Source organism: Artemia sp. Qi Xiang Cuo, chromosome 7 (genome assembly GCF_049724085.1).
Source record: "Artemia sp. Qi Xiang Cuo chromosome 7, ASM4972408v1, whole genome shotgun sequence".
NCBI lineage: Eukaryota > Metazoa > Arthropoda > Branchiopoda > Anostraca > Artemiidae > Artemia > Artemia sp. Qi Xiang Cuo.
The window spans coordinates 65,703,270-65,723,626 of NC_142800.1; the positions used below are offsets into that span (position 1 = coordinate 65,703,270).

Genomic DNA, 20,357 nt, shown 5'->3' on the forward strand with positions numbered 1-20,357 from the left:
CCATTGAAAATGATCAATATAAATCGGGATAGAACAAAACCTAACAACAAAAAATAAACAAATATAAAATTAAAATATGTATACAACACAGAAAATATTTAAATAATTTTAAATGAATATAAAAATAAATAGAATAGTAAATAGTAAATAAAGTTTTTAACTTACCAAATTAGAGGGATCATAATTGCAGAGTAAATAATTTATAAACACAGCAAGATAAGGCTTTGCTTCTAATAAAGTTGATATCTTCGTATATGGGCCATGATCTTCGATTACACTCTGAAAGCAGAAAATGAAAAATAATACTGCAAATTGACAATGTTTCCGACAAAAATGGAAAAAAGCCAATTCAATCTCTTAGCTTCCTTTTACAAGATGGCATACTTCAAATAGAAAGAAAACAAGCACAATTCCTAGAACAGCCATGAAAAGCCGGTTTTATTCCTCTTAGTCGAGGAATATAATCCTGTATATATATTAAAAAAAAAATACATCAAAGGGAATTTGTGTCTCAAAAGGTATCCTAGTTCCTTAATGGATAAATACTGAAACGAAAATCACTGAGAAAATGATAAAACAAGCCAAACGCAGGTGAGCTTGAAAGAAAAAAAATATTTGTCTATTCATAGGTCCAAAATCAAGATATCAATTCTTTAATTTTGCTCTTCAGCAAATAAGATTCAAAATAAAGCGCCATTCAAAAGTCTATGAAAATGTTTCTTTTTGATAAAATAAAATCGTCCAAAAGCTCTTGCAGTTGTTTTTTCTTTTTTGTTTAATTATTTGTCTATTTATTTATTTTTTTTATGTTTGTACCCATAAAGTAGGGTGGATCAGTATTTTTGGTCTCGGTGGGTTCAGTGATACCTTGACTGTGAGAAAAATAAATTGTGAATACGTCAATTACTCCTAAGAAACGGGTAAATTATATGGAAATAGTAAGAAAATATAGATGAAATCGAAAAAATTATGAGATTCAAGGCCCTTCTTCAGCGCCTATTTTAAGACGCTGAAGCATAAAACATCAAGCCTAAGATAGTCTATTCCAAGTCTAAAATATCAGTCAAATATTTTCCCCGACCTAAAAATTTGAAACCATTCAAAAGGATGGCATTTGTTTTTGAAAACATAACTGTCGATATTTTCTTAAGTCCTCTCCAAGGTTTCGAGTAAGAATTTTATTCCAAGTTCTTTAGTGCAACATAATTCTAATTTCTATAATTTCTGAAAATGAGTACGAATCCCGAGACTTTACCCTATATTCAGGTCCTATATTCAAAGCTGCTATAAGTCTCTAGGCTGTCGACTAAACAAGCCTTTTGAGCGTTATAGTCCTGATCATGATATAGGAGCTCAAAACCTCCACCTACGTATTTCTCATTTCGTTTTAATCAACTTCCTTTTGCAAATAAAGCTATACGTTTAACAACGAAAGATGTTAGCCTAGAGCGGCAAGAGTCCGGAAAAGAACAGCGTGCATTATTTCGTCTTTTAGCTCAAATATGGCGCTGTGGTTGTCTTATAGAGACTTACTTAATTATTTATCGCACCCTGTGGTAAAAAAAATAATTCACGTGCCTTCTATCATTGCGAATTTTAATGGAAAATGGTAGAAACTTTTGACTTGAAAATAATTTTGTGCGGTTGATTTTCCAACATAATTCATGGCGATTTTCAATATTGAAGAATACAAGTCTTTTTATTCTTTAAATCCTTTATTAGCATTTTTAAATTCATTATAACGTACTTGTTTTTGATTGTTTGCGACGTGTGTTACGTGGTACTATTTTAGCAAACAAATCAATTTTAATCTATACATTAGATTCATTGCAAACCCTAAACCGAACTATTTTTGTTCACAATTTGGCTGAAAAGGAGCTTCTTATAATGATCGTTAATATTATAATTATTATAATTATTATAATTATTATAATTAATTACAGAGTTCAACATTTTCTGAAAGGACTATCAAACATTTCGTGGTAACAAACAGTAAGTAAGGAGCGACACGGCTCAATACAAGCTGAAACTCGGGACCCATCAAAAGCGGGAAAAAGCAGGACCCATCAAAAGCTAGGAGCATGAGAAAATTTGTCTGATTGTCGAAAAAGGGGGTAAACACCACTTAGAAGTCAAAGCCTAATTAAAATCACCATCAGATTCAGCAGATCAGAGAACCCTACTGCAGAAGTTTCAAGCTCCTACATACGAAATTTTGCTTTTTTTTGCCAAAAGAAAAATCACGGATGTTTTTTTTGTTGTTGCTTTTTTTTTTTCAGGGGTAATCGCGTCGAAGTCCTAGAAGGTCGAGAGAGGGTGCATTCAAATGGAAATTACAAGTTCTGGTGCCCTTTATAAGTGAACAAAAAGATTGGAGGGTAACTACCCCCCCCCCCCATAACTCTTTTTTTCCCGAAGTCGTCTGATCAAAATTTTGAGCTTGCCATTTTGCTCAGTACAGTTGAAAGATCCAATAACTATACCTTTAGGGGTAACACAACCCCCCATAGTCCGTGGGGAAAGGGCTGTAAAATATGAAATTTGCCCATTTTTTCCGTATAATATCATTATAGGGAAGTAAACAGACATTTTTCGGGGGGGGGGGGATTTGTGCTTGGGGGTGGTTTCCATGGGGAGAATTTTCCGAGAGAAGAGTAATTTCCGGGGGTGAAATTTCCAGGGGAAACTTTGGACTAGAGGGATTTGACAGAATTCCTATTCGAAATTCTTTATGTCTTACTTTCTCTATGCAAACTCAATTTTGCATGTGGAGATGTTCAGGGGGAATTGTCCGGGGAAAATTTTCTACGGGTTTGGACTTACGGAAAAAAATTCCATGGAAGTGGGGGGGGGGGTCCCCGGAATGATCGAAAAAACAGCTAGAATTCAAAGTTTTTTTTTCAAATTAAAGTATTATAAGGAGAATTTTTACAGTTGGATCGTCCGAAAGGACGGGGGAGATTTTCAACGAGGATGGAATTGTCCGGAAGGATTTTATGGGTCGGGGGTGTATTTTACGCGGGAAAACTTTCCCGCAAGGGGGGGGGGGATTTTCATGGATGGTGAGCCAAATTTACCGGCATAATTTGAAGAACAATCAAAAATTAAATATAAAAAAAAAACATGTGTTCTCAGCTGAAAGTGAGGAGCAACATTAAAACTCAAAACAAATGGAAATTATTCTGTATATGAATGGGTGCCCCCTCTTTAATACCTTGCTCTTTATGCTAAAGTTTGACTGTTTGTCTCAATATTTTAAGACCGACTCCTGAAACACAAGGGTTGGTTAATTAGAATAGGAAGCTTTTTTATATGTGTTAAGAACTTTAAGATAAGATAAGATTTATTCTTCATTAAATACACATACAATATTACATGTTATTAATCCCTCAAAGGCTCATTGGCCTGTACAAAGAGGGAAGACATATGAATTACAAAGGGAAGACAAAGGGAAGTGAAGAGCAAGGTGTTGAGGAGGGGGCAGCCCCTTCACATACGGAATAATTTCTGCTCGTTTTGAGTTTAAACGTTGCTTCTGAATTTGAGTTGAAGGATATTGTTTTTTTTTTATTTAATCGCACAAAGACTCACTGGTCAGTAAGAGCACTTAAAATATGCGATCGATGGTTCAAAACTAGCAAGACAGACTGACTAATTTATTTACAAACTATATATAAATAAACATTACTTAGGCTCGAATCCTTTTATTCTCAACTGATTATTCAATCAATAAAAGCAAAAGTGAATATACTCTCTCTCAACATACCTTTTTCATGAAAAAATCTAAACAATAAACTATACTTCATCATTCAAAAGACAATTCTTTAATCTAATTTTATTTAAACCGATGCGCTCAGCCCCTCAAATGTCAGATGGAATATTATTCTAAATTTACGGAGCTAAATAACGGACAGAGATGCCGGCAATTGTGGTGTCTCGACACTCAACTATGAAATTATTAGTTCTAGAGTCATGAGTGATGGGCATTATGAAGGCTAAATGACATACATTATACCAACATTGATCTGCGAAAATTACGGCGTATATATATATATATATATATATATATATATATATATATATATATATATATATATATATATATATATATATATATATATATATATATATATATATATATATATATATATATATATATATATATATATATATTATATAGCTTCGCAATGGATTGTAATGTAATTTTTTTGATAAGGATGTTCATTAAATTTTCGGGAAGATCCACCACCAAATGCCCTAAACAACTTTAACCCGAGCTTTGATTCGCTTTCGATTTCAGATTTTTCAACTAATTTGAAAGAAAAAGCTTTTCCCCTATTCAATTCATTTTTCAATTCCATATTCTCTCAATATTTCTGAAATACGAACAAAATAAATAAACAAATCAATACTTCATAATTCCTGGCAAGGATATCTAAAAGTCTACTTCTTAGGAAGATAGTTCCTTGGGTGAAAGAATTTTGAGCTTATAAATATTACATCTGACATAATATTTCAAACTAGGCCTGGGAATATTCTTATTTCTTAGATGATTTAACAGAAACTATATAATTGGATGAACATTACAGACTTGATTTATAATCAAATACACGGGGAATAATCACGGAACGAATACTACCTCAATTTTACAATTAGGATCATATGCGGCACTGGCCAATTGTTAACCGTTTTGAAGAATTAAAAAAGAAACACCAGAAGCAGGATATCGTTGCAAGCCTAGCTGCAAAAATGATCGCATGTAAACAAGAGCAAGGGAGGTGGATGGGAGTTTTTTTTTTTTTTTTTTTTTTTTTTTTTTTTTTTTTTTTTTTTTGGCTAGAGCCAGAGTCAGTCAAAGTGAAGATTTTTCTAAGAATAAAAACTAGGCCCCAATGCATTTATAGCAAAAGTGATATATATAGTTTTGAAGAAATCAAATGACTCGAACTTAAATTAAAACCAATCTATAAAAAAACAGAAAAGGAACAAGACTATTCCGGATTGACTTAATGACATTGCATGATTTACGCCTAAAGGTCATACTTAACATTTTCACACATCTAGGGTAATTGCCAAAAACCATTTCTAAGCTGTTCCCAAAGGAAGGGGTCAGTAGGGTAACGTAGATCAGGGGGATTGAAGTTTGATTGAACATAAATTGCCCTGATGATCCTCCCTTTGAGAGTAGTTGAGAAAACAGTTTTAACAATCATTTCAGAAGTGCCAAATACGACCTTTAGACGTAACGGCGACAGTAAAGTGGTTTCATCTACCCCACTTTTCGTTTTACGTCTTTTCAAAATATGATGTTTCCTTCGTCGCTAACCGAGTAAATAACGGTTAGAACTTTTGCATTCAAGAAATATAAACAAATGTGATCCTTCAGTTTAATTTATTTTTGTTTTATTGCCAATTTCTCTTTGTTTTATTTATTACAGACTGTACTTTTGAGTACTAAAGCATTTTTTGCAACTAAATTCCAAAAAAAAAATGAAATGCGCTAAATCGAGTATTTCAGACTGTATTATCAATGAAATGTATCGTATTATTTCACTATAACCTCTTAAATCTACAAAAATAATTAGTTCAAAACAAAACACTAAGGTTTTCGAGAAAATCATGAGATTGACACTGTTTTGTTACAATAAATAAAATGAGAAAGCAAAAATCTATTTTATAGGCTTTATATAGTTTTCTTCTTGTTATGGACGATTTTTTATTACTTTTTATAATTTAACCCATTTCAGGGTTACCTCCCACGCACTGCTTGTCCAGCACTTTTTACTCGTCAAATCTTTCCTTGTCCAATTTGGTGATTTTGTTCTTTTACTTATTTATTCACATTTTTCGCGTTAGGCATCTATTCATAAATTCATTACACTCAGCTATTACGAGCACAGGTCTCCTATGAGGGGGGGGGGGATTATTTTGGTACTATGTTTTATTATATGTCAGTTGAGTAAATAAATTCATTCATTAATCTGCACTATGAACCAGTCAAATGTGTTACGAAAAGTGCATAATAGAACATTTACGAATTCCTATTTAGTAGCACAACCATAACTTAATATATTTTCAATCTTTTGTTTCTATTCCTGTAATAATAAGCTAGCCAATGACAGAAGAACTAAAATCTAATCTTTGCTGTTTTGCTGAAATGGCGAGATAAGGCTGCTGCCATAGTTTTATAGTACCAGGGGACCAAGCTTCGCTCGGTAAAAAGAGTTTTAAAGAACTTTAACTTCATTTCACTGTATTCAGCAAAACATATTTGCATAAATATACCGACATTACAAAAGGCCGTCAAAACAATTTAATGTGTGAATTTTCTTATATACAAATTCGCGGCTTATAAATTTAATTAACCAGAACGTCTAAGAATAGCAATGGCGCGATTATTATTCACAGACCCTTGTAAAGCCCAGAGCCAGCTATCGATCTTTAGGTTGATAGTCTAGAATTTCAACCTAATTTGATAGTCTAGAATTTCAACCTAATTTATTAGTCTAGAATTTCAGTCATTAAACGATTTATGAAAAATATACTAAGGGGGCTAGGAGGGGGAACTGAATTTTCCCCAAGTCGTGACATATCTAGACAAGATCGATTTTTTTCATACCAGAAAATACTAGTATGCCTATTTTCAGAAAAAAAAATATAGTACCATTCTTTGAAAATAAAAAATATGCACATATATATATAGACGTATACAATTATTGTTCATTTAATAACTGACTAGCTGATAATCACCAACCAAACCCTTTCGGGGAAAACCGTAGTAAAATTGCGGCAATTTGCACAGCAATTTTTTGGGTACGTGTTATTTCAATGACAGAATGGATATATTGGAGGCCTCCCCCTTCTCCCTCATCACTGGTAACAACCTCATCCAAATCACTGCTTACACAGATTTCATTATTGGTTAGACCAAAACCATGCGTGTGAAAATTCAAAAATATAATTTTCTTTATTAGGAACTAACCATCTTTTATTATTCGCCATAAAATGAAAAATACAATGATGATAATTTTGCAATGATTGACGATGACAAGAAGTTTGTGGATTAATCCGATTTAAAACTAAAAAAGGAAACGCTCTCCTCAACTCTCACTCGTTACGCTAAGGCTATTTAGTGATTTGAAAAAAAAAATTCTTGTTTTTACGCTAAAGTTAAACTTTAGCGTAAAGACGGAGGAGTTGAGGATGAAGCTGCTCACGTCATAAACAGAATGATTTCCGTTCCTTTTAAGATGAAATGTTGCTCCTTATTTTCAGTTGGAAAAACTTTTTTTGTCATTTTTCAAATCATGTCCATGCCTAACCAAGGTACGAAGTGGACTACCAGTCCCATAAACCCCAAATTTATTGCTCTTAAATTGTATGTATCAATAATTGTAAATTTATCGATAACGTCCCGCTTTTCTATTTTTCTGTTTATGAATTAAAATGTTGGATTATAATTAACATTTTGGACAAAAATCGGATATCTAGTTACAATTTTCGATCAACAATAGTCTTTTGAATAAGTTCTTAATACTATTTTAATATTTAATATTTTGATAATTTAACATAGAATTATTGATAATATGGATGGAAATTCTACGTAAATTTTTATCTTCTACGCAGCTGAAGCCATAGCAACCTCTAAAATAGATTTATCTATTGTTTTAATTCATTGAAACACTGTATATAAATAGGAAAAGTGAAACATTACCATTTGAAACCAGTGAAAACAAAAACTGCTGGCAACACTTGACCCCCCCCCCCTAAAAAAAAGATACGGCGAGTCTCGTGATCCTTCCCCCTCTCGTCTTTTTCATCTCAGTGCCAATAGGCAGTTAAATCTAACGTTCTATGCCGCATAGAACAATATTATCACCATGGAAGAGGCAGGCACTATTGCCCCCCCCCCACCTTTCTGGCACCAATAATAAAGGCGCTAAACCAAAAATACCCCTGGGATTCAAGAGGGATTAGCTATAAGTTTCCAGTGAATCACTCGCCTTTTTGAAGGTGCTTCCCTCTTTTTCTAAAATCAGGCTAATTTTCTCAGGCTTGTAGCTTTTGATGGGAAACTTAAGAATTTTTGAATCAGTATAAAAAGTCAAATCCTTAATGTATTAACTGTAATCTAAATTCCGATTTTGTACAGTTTCAGTTACAAAGGAGTTGCTCCTTTGATGAATGAATAATAGAAACAAGTGTTAAGACAAAACAGTGCATGATGAGGCCGTTGAAAGTTCACCCGAATAAGGAGGGGGCAGGCAAGTCTTAGACCAACAACAAGCTCCTCCAGCAACAACCGGCTAGCATCATAATAAAACTACATGGTGACGAACAGTTAGACAAGGAAACCAATCAGGCATAAGCACCGAATAAGTTGGCTATTGTAGTCAGGCGAAGCTATAAAAAAGAATCTTCAGTAGAAATCCATATCCACAAGAATTTATATTATTCCATTAGCTTCAAAGATTAGGATGTGCTTTGAAGATCATATTCCTTCTTACACTAAACTAAAAGATATCTGTATTTGGTTTCTTTTCTTTCCTTAAAAAACACACAAAACAATCATTGGTACAATGGCAAATATGCGCTCAATTGAACGTCCCAAGGTGGAAAATGAAGTTTTAGGTAGACAATTTCCAGAGTTGCTATTAAGGCTTACTTACTTTCCACTATAGAGTTGCTACTTATCTCAGGAGAGCACAGGACCAAAGTTCCCCTACCCCCTTAAGCTACCACTAGTAAACTTAGTCTTTATCAATTGTGTTTAGAAGCCGATACTTTACGCGCGGTATCGAATGTAGGTGAAAGTGTTGTACCTCTGGCCGGCATGTACCTTTGACCACCTTTTTTGTGCTGCCATCTTACATATTTTTTTGGAGTTAAATGTGCCGTTACATGAATTAGTTCCTAGGAACACTGCTATAAATTTTATGAAGATCATCACATGCTTGCAGATTTTGCAAGAAATTTTCATCCATTTCCATCTCTAAAAGTATGCATTTTGATGTACTGATTTCTTTATTATACTCTTTTTTATATTAACAATGATTTACTTTTCACTGTTTTCTGTTGCAGTTATATCTTTGGAGTAAATAAAAAGCATAGTATTTCAATCTCAAATCTGTAACCTTTAACTAAATGAATGCATTTATGTACCTTTGACTGGTCAATGGTACAACATGTTATTATATGACGAAAAAAAAAATGCTTAGTAAGTAAAAAAAACGTGAATTATTTAGCATCATTTAGACGATTATTATTTAGAATGCACCCCCCCCCCCTCTTTCTCCTTTTATTTGGTCTGAGCAGCCTAGATGACCTTGAAACAAATCGGCAAGAATAATTAACTCAGACCCAAGAAATCGCTCAGAAAAAAATCTCGAAGGGGTTTTTGCGCCATAAATGTTGCTGGCATCTTCTTCCCATCAATGCTAATATATTTCAGGGTTAATTTTAAAGATTTTATGTTGATAGGTGCACCATCAGGCACTAGTGGAGCAGCAAATCAGTCAGGTTGGTCCAATAAAAAATTATTTCTGGAGTTTTCTGGAACACTTCATTAAGCACGTTAAGCCAGCTGCTACACCAGTAATTCTTCTGATGGACAACCACAAGAGACCTGTGACCATACCAGCAATCACTTTGGCAAAATCTTCTAGGATACATTTATTAACATTTCACCACCACGCCAGTCACAAAATACAGCCACTAGAAAGGTCTGTTTTTGGACTTTTCAATACATTTCATAACGTTGCAGTAAATGATTGGATGTTGACACCAGGTAATTCTGGCCAGCCTATCACAATATATGATGTCGCTTCTTTAGTTGGATTGGCATATCCGAAGGCCTTCTGTCCGAGTGGCTTAAAGGTAGCTGTATTAGTGCCACTCAATGAAAATATTTTCAAGAAAAAAGAAATTCCATCTTCAACTGTAACAAACAGACCACTTGTTGCTAGAAATTTGAATCAGAATTGTGATGAAATCACTGCTTTTTCATCCAAAAATGCTACTGAAGTCATTTCACCACGGATGGTTAGACATCATCCAAAGGCATGACCTTAGGAAAATGTCACCAGAGGGAGGCAGAGAGGTAAGTCAAGAATCTTGACTGACTCTCCGGGAAATGAATAGATTGAGAAACAGAATAAGAAAAAGAAAAAAGTAAGTCAGTTAGGCCGAGAGAAAAAAAGCACTGAAACAGTTATTTTAGGTTGATTCAACATTCGATTCTGAACCAGATACTGATTTAGCGATGGATGATAATGAAGATTATGACACAAATTTTGCTGGCTTGGCCGACTTGGAAGATCAAGAAAATTTTGAAAGAAATAAAATTTCTAAAGGCGGTTTTTTGTTGTAAAGTTGGCTGGCAAAAGGAATGTAAAACATTTTGTTGTAGAAGTAATAGACTTAGATGAAAGTTATTTGGAAATTAAATATCTAAAGAAACTAAGTGATACCAACTCCTTTTGATTTGTAAGGACTGATAGAATCTTTGATCAGCAAGAAGCAGTTTCACATTGATCAGCAAGATATTTTATTGAAACTTCGAGTTCCAGAGAAAACCTGTGGGACTGCTCATCAAATGGAACATCTAAGATTTGAAATTGATTCGTCAATTTTTAACTTAGAATAGTTGATATTTACTAAGGAACAAGTAGAAAATGTGTTCCTGTTTGTTTTATTACTTATTTGTGAAAGTAGTCAAAGGTACAACATAGAGTTGGCAAAGGTACATGACCTATGTTGCACCTCTGACCAGTTGACACATATTTTTGTGACTTTAATTTTCTCTAAAAAAAATTAATGTAACATATGTTCCAGAGATTATATGTGTGTCGTTCCATATTGAAATACAATTGTCATTAAAACAATTTTTTCAACAAAATGGTCTAAGGTACAACACTCTCCCTTACGCATCAGCAGTTTATGTATGGAATTTACTGAATGATACAATATGACAACCCATGCAAAACTCATTTGGTCACAAAATAACCAAATTTTAAGCAAACTTTTAGTAAAAACAACCAGCATGCGAGAAAAAACTTTAAAACCCTTCCCTCCCCCTAAACACATCCTGGCTAGTAGCATACCTAGCTAGAATGTTACAACACTTAATTAAAACCCACTTACCGATTCGTGATCTGACCAATCGTCATCTTCCATGGATGGAATCTGCCACTGGGTTCCTAGACCTGCTTCGCTAGAAAAGGTGACCCCATGTGATCTTCTACCTCCAACATCAGGCTGGTCAATGGAATAAGGAGGAGGAGGAGACCCAGCTGGGCTAACAGGCACTGGGCTTGTTGTTCGCTGAGCCTTGTGTGTTTCTAGGTCACCAGAGTCGACTGTACTCATACGCCGAAGATCAGGAATAACATCGGGTCCACGATATGGAAAAGGGCTAGATTTTGTCCGCTGATGCTGAGTCCCCACCTGTCAATATTACAATATAAGACAAAGAAAGTGTGTTCAAAAGGACATACTAGATAATCTATAATTTGCTAAGTTGTCAGTAATATTAATAGCTTAGAAAAACACTGCAGTACAGCCTTCCGAAATCAAAACAAATCAAGTACATATTTCACTAATGCCACACCCCCCCAAACGCACTTTTTGGCTGAAAGATCATGACACGGAGATCAGTATCACTGGCTTGGACTTTAAAGTATATTGCCATTTCTTTACGTTTTAAGACCTCACTGGCTATACATGACGTTTGATAAAAAAAATTAAATAAAAAAACAATTTTTTTTAACTGAAAGTAAGAAACGACGTTAAAACTTAAAACGAACAGAAATTATTCCGTATATGAAAGGGACTGTCCCCTCCTCAACGCCTCGCTCTTTACGCTAAAGTTTTTTATTGTTTAAAAAAAATAAGAGTTGTGAGAAAGTCAAACTTTTTTTTTTTTAATTTAATTTTTGAACGTTTTTGAATTAATGCAGGTTTTGATTTTGGCTCACCGTACATAAATAATTAAAATAAAATTTGCATTTTAATTTTACTTTTATTTGGTTAAATGGCTTTCTCGAAACTTGTTTAATTTTATTTACGAACGTTTCTATTAGTAATAAATATACGTAACTTACGAATTGACTTACGTAACGAACTTCTATATTCATATATTTTTAATACGTATATTAGGGGGCTCGCCCCCTAGTCAATACCTCTCTCTTTAAGCTAAAGTTCGAATTTTGTTCCAATTCTTCAAAAATGACCCCTTAATCACAAAGGCCGTTATTTAGAATAAAAAGCTCTTATGAGAGTACTAAAAAATCTTTGGCTTAAAGAGCGAGGTATTGACTAGAGGGTGAACCCAATCATACACGTAATATTTTCTGTTCGTTTTAAGTTTTGATGTTACTCCTTATTTTCAGTTGGAAAACTTGTTTTTTTTTTATATTTCATTTCTGATTGTTTTTTTTTTAAATAATGCTGGGAAATCTGACGCCCCCTTCATCTAAAGGTCCCTTCCCACATTAACACTTCCTTCGTGTACAGATCTGCCAAAAGAATCCCTGATCAATCCCTCTCCATCCGCCACGACAAAATCACCCCTGACCTCTTTTGTATAAGGAATACTAACCAATAAGCGCTTAGCACATTTTGTCAATGTAATAAATCTAAGACCTCCCCCCGGGGCCGGCTGGGAATTAAGTCCTCCCCCAGTACATATTTATCATATTATCAACCAGGCTGAACAAAATTGATCTCTCAAAATTTTGATCAGGTGACTTTAGGAAAAAAATGAGCGTGGGATTTTTTTGGTCACTTAAAAAGGGCACTAGAACTTTTAATTTCCGTTCCAATGAGTCCTTCCACGATATTCTAGGACCACTGGGTCGATACGATCACCCCGAAAAAAAAAAAAAAAAAAAAAAAACACACACAACCGTGATCTTTCTTCTGGCAAAAAATACAAAATTCCACATTTTTGTGTAAAAGAACTTGAAACCCCTACAACAAGGTTTTCCGATACTCTGATTCTGATGGTGTGATTTTCATTAAGATTCTATAGCTTTTAGGGGGTCTTTCCCCCTTTTTTTGAAAATCAGCCAAATTTTCTCAGGCAAATAACTTGATGGGTAGGACTAAACGTGATGAAAGTTATATATTTGAATTTAGCATTGAAATCTGATTCTTTTGATGTATCTATTGGTATCAAAAACCCGTTTTCTAGAGTTTCGATTACCATTGAGCCGGGTCGCTCCTTACTTACAGTTCGTTACCACGAAATATTTGATATAAATTTAGTTAAGAAAACCGTGAAAACGAGGGTGATTTTCAGCCAGTTAAAGAAATGACGCGAAAACACAAAGTTTATTTCCGCCAAGCCATACTCAATGCTCAAAAAATGACCTTTTGAAGTGAGCGCTAACAAATCAAAACAATGTTTCTTACACTTCGTAGCATCCTTTTTTTATATATATACACTGAGTGCGGCTTGGCGGGTTTTGTGTTTTTGCTTCGTTTTTTCAGCTGGGTCAAAATCACCCTCTTTTTCTTGTTTTTCTTATTTTTATATTGTTTAGTTTTTTTTCCAATTCCTATCACACAGTTCAATATGGCTCGATATGGCGATTCTGTGGTAGTAAATGTAAGTAAGGAGCGACATGACCCAAACGGTCTGAAAGAAGCAGAACTTTGGTAACAATTTTTGATGGAATTTTGATAACAATAGAAATCAAAAGAATTGGCTTTTCATGCTGATTCCAAATATGTAAAATTCATTAAGTTTAATGTTACCCATCAAAACCTACGATCCTAAGAATATTTGCCTGATTTTCAAAAAAGAGGAGGGGGTCACTCCCAAAAAATTACCAAAGAAACCAAATAAAAATTACCTCATCAGATTCATCGTAACAGAGAACCATACTGTAGAGGCTTCAAGCTCCTATTTAAAAATGTGTGGAATAGATAACGGATGTGTGTTTATTTTATTTTTCCTTTCTTTTCAAAGTGTGATCGTATCAAACTAATGGTCCTAGAAGATCGAGAGAGGACTCATTCAACCGTAAACTAAACGTCTTAGTGCCAGCGGCGGATCCAGGGGGGGCCGGGGGGGCCCTGGCCCCCCCCCCCGAGATTTTCTGGCGCCCTCTCATCCAGCGGGCAAACGACCCCTTTTTGTGAATGATTCAACTAAGGCCGACGCTAAAACAAAAAAATCGGATACGCCGTCATTTTTTACTTTCTTTTTATCACATTATCTAAAATTCAAATCCGACACTGCACGAATCATGATTATTGGGTTTATTTTTGGGACGTGCTAAACGAGCAAAACATTTTGTGAATGCTTACGAGAAACGCATGTCTTTGGGGAGTTGCGTGGGTGGTTAGATCCAACCGGCGGGAGGCTAGGCGCGAGTGACCCTGCCACTGCCTTCGGAGTATTTATGCTCCGTATGTTAGACCAGTTAGACGGAAACACATTTAAAATGGGTCGGAAAAAAAAATCAGGGCATGAATATAGAACAGAGAAGAAACAAATAATGATGGCGGAAAGCCGTAAAGGATCGAGGGACATCTCTGATTATTTTGCCAAGAAAGATCAGATTAAAGGTAAGCTTTTAAAGATAGAACAATAAGGAAGGAGTGTCGTTTAAAGTGGGTATCAACACTTATAATTTCTAGCTTTATCCCATTGTCGGATAGCTTTCCTGATAAGGCTCATTCGTAAAGCTTCATAGCGTACCAGCTGCGTTTGTTGTTATATAGTTCATAAGGTCCCTCTTGTACAGTGTTCTTCGTATGCAATTTGTCCGAAGCGTTTGACCTGATTTTTACCAGCCCACTCGTCTCGCCTGACGGTTATGATATTGGCTTAAAGCAGTATTTTTACCGACACACTGTGTCAGCTCTGAAATTATCTTTCAAATTCTTGCAGTTAAAACTCTCTCTTTAGCCTTGTAAACTTCGGTGATAATTGTTTCGGGTTTCAGCTCTTGAAAAATATTTGTTAGCATATGTCGGGGATCGGTTCTTGGGGTTGCAAATTAAATTAGTGATGTTTAGGGTGGTATTTTATTTTAAAGTCCGGGTTTCCTAGAAATAGTTTTGGGGTATGAAAGTTCAAGATTGTTGGGGGAGTTTAAAGTTAATGTTGCTGATTCAGTTTATTTTCAAATTTAGTTCCAATTCTGCCTTCACCATGTTGAGAGTTAAATCTACTAAAGCAAGCCATTATACAAAGTGTATATATGTTTACAATAAATGTCTTGTGCAAACTTTAAAAGAGAAACTTTTTTTGTTAGATGTTGAGACGACGGCAACTTCTGATGCCCACTCTGAGTCGACGGTCGGAATGCACAAAAACGCATTCAGCCAGGAGAATGAACTGTCACCAACAACTCCGTCCACTTCACAGACGGCCTTCATAACAAACTTCGGCGAAACGACACACACTGATCAGCTGACTGAAGGATCAAGAAGCAGTACTCAAACCTTGGTGGTACATATCCAAACACTGATTTCACAGTCCCTGCACCCGCAGCAGAATCAAAGCGCTATTTTCTCGCCTGAAACTGACTTCACGCCGTCGAATGACTTTGGTATTGCAGTAGCGCTGAAAGAGCGAAATCAGTTGTCTTCTGGCGACATTATGTTTTTTATGAACGAAAGGTGGAAGCCAAAGAACCAATCTGATCTTCCAGTCTCGACACAAAAGAGAAAAGGTGGCGAAGTCAAGCGTCGCTTGAATACCGAACATCTTGCCCGGTATCCTTGGCTCGCAGTGAGTCGTCATCAAGACCACGAAGGCCTTTGGTGCAGTGTTTGTGTTTTGATGAGGACCAACGAAAGCGGAGGAGGATGGTCGGCTTTATCTGGAGGTGGCGGAGGGCAAAAAATGGGAAAGTTGGTCTTGAAACCGCTAAAAGACTATTCGAAACTTACCGGGAAAGATGGTGCGCTGACAAACCATGCTGAAGCACAATTTCACAAACACTGCCAGGAAAAAGCTGCCGCGCTGCTAACAACGTTTCAGCGCGGTAGTCAAGATCAAGATATCAGGAATGCTCTGGACTGTGAAAGGGTCAAGCAAATACAGCAGAACCGTGCACTCTTGAGAAGCGTTGTTGAAACTGTCAAGCTTTGCGGGGCACAGAATATCCCCCTTCGTGGCCACCGTGATGATGGCAAACTTGATATCCAAGACTCTGATGTCATTACAGCAGTAAACGACGGGAATTTCCTCCACCTACTTCGGTATCGGATTCAGAGTGGAGACTCGCAACTTAAAAATTTACTTGAAAATGCACCGAGCAACGCCAAATATACGAGTAAACAGATCCAGAATGAACTGATTGGAACAATTGGGGAAATGATAAAAACCGAAGTAGTGAGAAAAGCAAACAAAGCAACGGTTTGGTGTCTTCTTGCAGACGAGTCAACAGACAGGCAGACCAGGGAGCTGATGGTCATTGTTTGTCGTTATGTGTGTAAAACCGAGCAGGGATACGTGATTCGAGAAGATCCTTTTGCAGTTGTCGATGCCTTTCAAACCCTGTCAAGACTCGCTGGAGATGAGGAAAGTGACGACGGTAGAAACATCGAAGAGAAGCTAGACGGCAAGAGCCTCGGGAAGCTGCTGTTGAGTGAGGTCAGGAAGTCAAATCTGGATTTGTCAAAGTGCGTTGGTCAAGGATACGACAAAGCTGCTAGCATGGCAAGCTTGACAAATGGTGCTGCTGCTGAAGTTAAACGCCAGTGTGAACTGGCAGATTACTTCCACTGTGTGAGCCATGCCACAAATCTCTCATGTTCAAAGATAGTTTCAGTTCCCATTCTGCACAATGCCCAAGACGTTGTTCGAGACACAATTTCTCACTTCAGCTCAAGTGCCAAGAGAACAAGACTTCTAAAAAGCATCTTATCGCGGACAAAGCTAAAACAGAGACACTCGTCAGTCTTTGTACCACGAGATTTGTAGAGAGACACGAAGCAATCAGCAGGTTTTGGGACTCCCTTCCGTCGATCGTTTCTGCTCTGCAGGAGATGGAAGGATGGCACGATCGAGAGGCAAGTAGCAGAGCTTATGCATTACGATCCTGCATTGAAAAATCAGATACACTCGTAGGACTGGTTTGCCTGAATTCGTTTTCGTCGATCATGAAACCTTTGGCCGAGTCACTACAACAGAAGGATGGTGACCTCGTGAGAGCCTTGTCCCTCATTAGCAGCGTGAAGGCAATGCTGGAAGATATGCGATCACATGCCGAAACCAAATTCAGACTGCTTTACGAAGATCTTCTGAAAATGGCCGAAAAGATTGATGCTACCATCAAGGTAACGCAGCCACGCATAGCTTCACGTTCTACATACCGGGCAGGGGTACCCAAGATGGATCCAGAAAGTCATTATAGGATGGCGGCATTTATTCCAGCCCTGGACGCCATGCTGCTTGATTTTACGGAGCGGTTCAGCTGCCATTTTACGAATGCTGCAAAACTTTCAGCTTTGATCCCGGCTGTGGTTAATGGCAAACGCTGGGAGGACGTTCAGCCAGGGTACGAAAAGTACAAGGAGCTGCTCGTGGGTACGGAGATAGACGTCAAAACCGAGTTCGAGATTTGGAACAAGTATTGGTCTAAGGAAACCGTGCAAAAACCGAAAACAGCTATTTCAGCGCTGAACAGTTGTCAGGAAAATGTATTTCCCAACATCTTCGCATTGTTGACAATTCTCGCGACGCTTCCTGTGTCAACCTGTGAAGCAGAACGAATGTTTTCAAAGGTTGACAGGACATGTTCATCAATACGAAGCACGATGACTGAAGAGAGGTTGGAGGCTCTACTACTCATGCAGACTTACAGAGACGAACTGCCGAAAACAGACGATGCTATCGATATGTTCGCTCTCAGAAAAGCTCGCCGATTGAGTTTAGTTGTGTAGTGTGGTGCTGTTTTTATTTTCTTTTGCTACGTTTTACCTTTATGAGCATATTTGGCAGTGTTTTCATATAAATAAAGAGCTATCAAATTAGTCCTGTATAATCAGTTTTTGGCGCCCTGTGTCCGGCGCGGCCCCCCCCCCCCCAAGATTTTCCTCTAGATCCGCCGGTGCTTAGTGCCCTTTTTAAGCGACCAAAAAGACTAGACAACAAATAGCCCCCTTCCCCTATTTTACTTCAAAGTCATCCGATCAAATGAGATACCCCTTTTGTTCAGCATAGTTGAAAGGTCCAATAACTATGTCTCTATGCCTCTATACAATACCTGGCAAAGCTATGCCAGATTCGCCAGAACGACTTTCGAAAAAAAAAACAAGACTATAGTCAGTAGAAGAAAAAGACAAACTAAAACGACGTGGTTATTTCGCCTCTATAGAACAAGGCATCTTCAATCCTAAAAGAAAAGAAAAAATCCAAACTAACCTAAAACCATATATGTATATATATATATATATATATATATATATATATATATATATATATATATATATATATATATATATTATATATATATATATATATATATATATATATATATATATATATATATATATATATATATATATATATATATATATATATAAATTTATGCTACTGTGGTTGAGAACCGCATAAGCTAAATAGAGTTGCTTCAATGAATTTAATATTTGGATATGCGTCAATTCATCAAGAATTAACACTTATGTCAAAAAGTATCTAGAAAAAAAAAACATTTCAAGGATTTTGAAATTTATATTATGGTTGAGTTGCTCAGAGGTCAAATGGAACACGGTCACAAAATAAAATAACGGAGTATTTTCGACATAACACCTTTAAATTAGGTGTTGTTTTCTTAGACCACACTGCCGTTGTAAGACGAACAAATAAACTTTCAAATGGGGATAAATCCATTTATTTAGACAGTGAAAAAACAGGTACAAAAGTATTTTCAACTGAAGTATTTTTAGTATTTCTACTGAAGACGGTCACTGTATATGTGACCGAAATATCTGGACTTTTGTACCTGTTTTTTCACTGTCTAAATGGATTTATCCCCATTTGAAAGTTTATTTGTTAAAATAACGGAGAGAACTGTAAAAGAATAAGCATATACATTAATTGTTTTAATCTACCAATTATCTGACGGAAAAATATAGAGACATTCAATTGGCCCTGAAATTTTAAAATTGCAGAAAGTGAAACTAATTGATTTAGCCTGTGAGATACTCATTAACCCAGGGAAGTCTATCAGTTTCGAAATTTTTGGCTTCTTATTTTTGGTATTATTTTTGTTAAATTTTTCGCTTTAAATTTTTGGTTTCTTATAATTCTTGATAACAATACGTCAAGTTATTCCCAGCTTGTCACCATTGGGATAACTTTCAAAGGATAGTTGTTAGAACTTCAAAAGTACACAAACTTTCCAGCTAGTGCGTATATTTTCCAGAGAAAAAAACTTACTTTTAGAAAAAAAAAAATCATATTCTATCGCATAATTTTTGAACCTATCCTCTTAAACTACAGCTAAACATGATTCTTATTTATTTAGAAACGCTTAAATCACCTATACTCCAACTTCAAGATACTCATTTATACAGTTTTACCACAATTCACCTTCACATACTTCGTTCTGGCATAGAGGTGCGATGGGTGGGGTTAGCACCAGACTTTCTGGGCTTTAGTATTTCCTAATTCAATCCCTGTCAAGAAATTAAAAGCAAACCCTCTAAGTCTTTTTACAAATTGCCACGAATTTTAAAACACTGCCAAACATTTCCTTTGTTTCTTCTTTCGGCGAGAGAGGGGGATAATTTGTACCCTCTCTTGATAAACTTTTTTTTCATTGTTAATTCTTTTTCCGTCAACAAGGGAGAAACAACATAAATTAAATGCACTATATTCCAATCACAGTTTATAGAATTAGCAGTATGATCATTCCCTATCTCACCCATTACAAAAACCCGGACCGAGGTGCGAGTGCTCCAGAGAACGTTTGCAGATATAAACATAAGCGGCATTAGATCTTTTCACGGGTTGACAAGTCAGATTTCTCTTGGACGCAAAACTTGGCTTCAACCTTGGAACACTAATTTTGAAGAAACTAATTTTAAATTAATTTATTCCAATACATACATGAAAATCGGTAATTAGTAGTGCAATGTTATTATTAGATGTTTTTAGGAATTAAAAATAAGTTTCGAAGTCTCAAGTTGGTTTCAAAGGCATTTTGAGAAAGTTTCTGCCAAAATACGTGTTCCAGGGTAATTGGACCGCTGGCAGATCAAATGAGAGGAGCTGTTTGTACGCGCCTATATATATATATATATATATATATATATATATATATATATATATATATATATATATATATATATATATATATATATATATATATATATATATATATATATATATA

At 35.8% G+C, this 20,357-nt stretch overlaps 1 protein-coding gene across 5 annotated transcripts in view; it reads right to left on the reverse strand.

The window, feature by feature from the left end:
- Positions 1-20,357, reverse strand: part of RhoGEF2 (Rho guanine nucleotide exchange factor 2) — a 358,602-nt gene that overhangs the window by 242,112 nt on the left and 96,133 nt on the right. For all 5 annotated transcript variants that reach the window (XM_089092512.1, XM_089092511.1, XM_089092510.1 and 2 more), the window contains 2 exons: positions 11,143-11,445; positions 166-279 (listed from right to left, as the gene is read on the reverse strand). In XM_089092512.1, the coding sequence (XP_088948638.1) occupies positions 166-279; positions 11,143-11,445 (417 nt within the window). The remainder of the gene's footprint in view (positions 1-165; positions 280-11,142; positions 11,446-20,357) is intronic.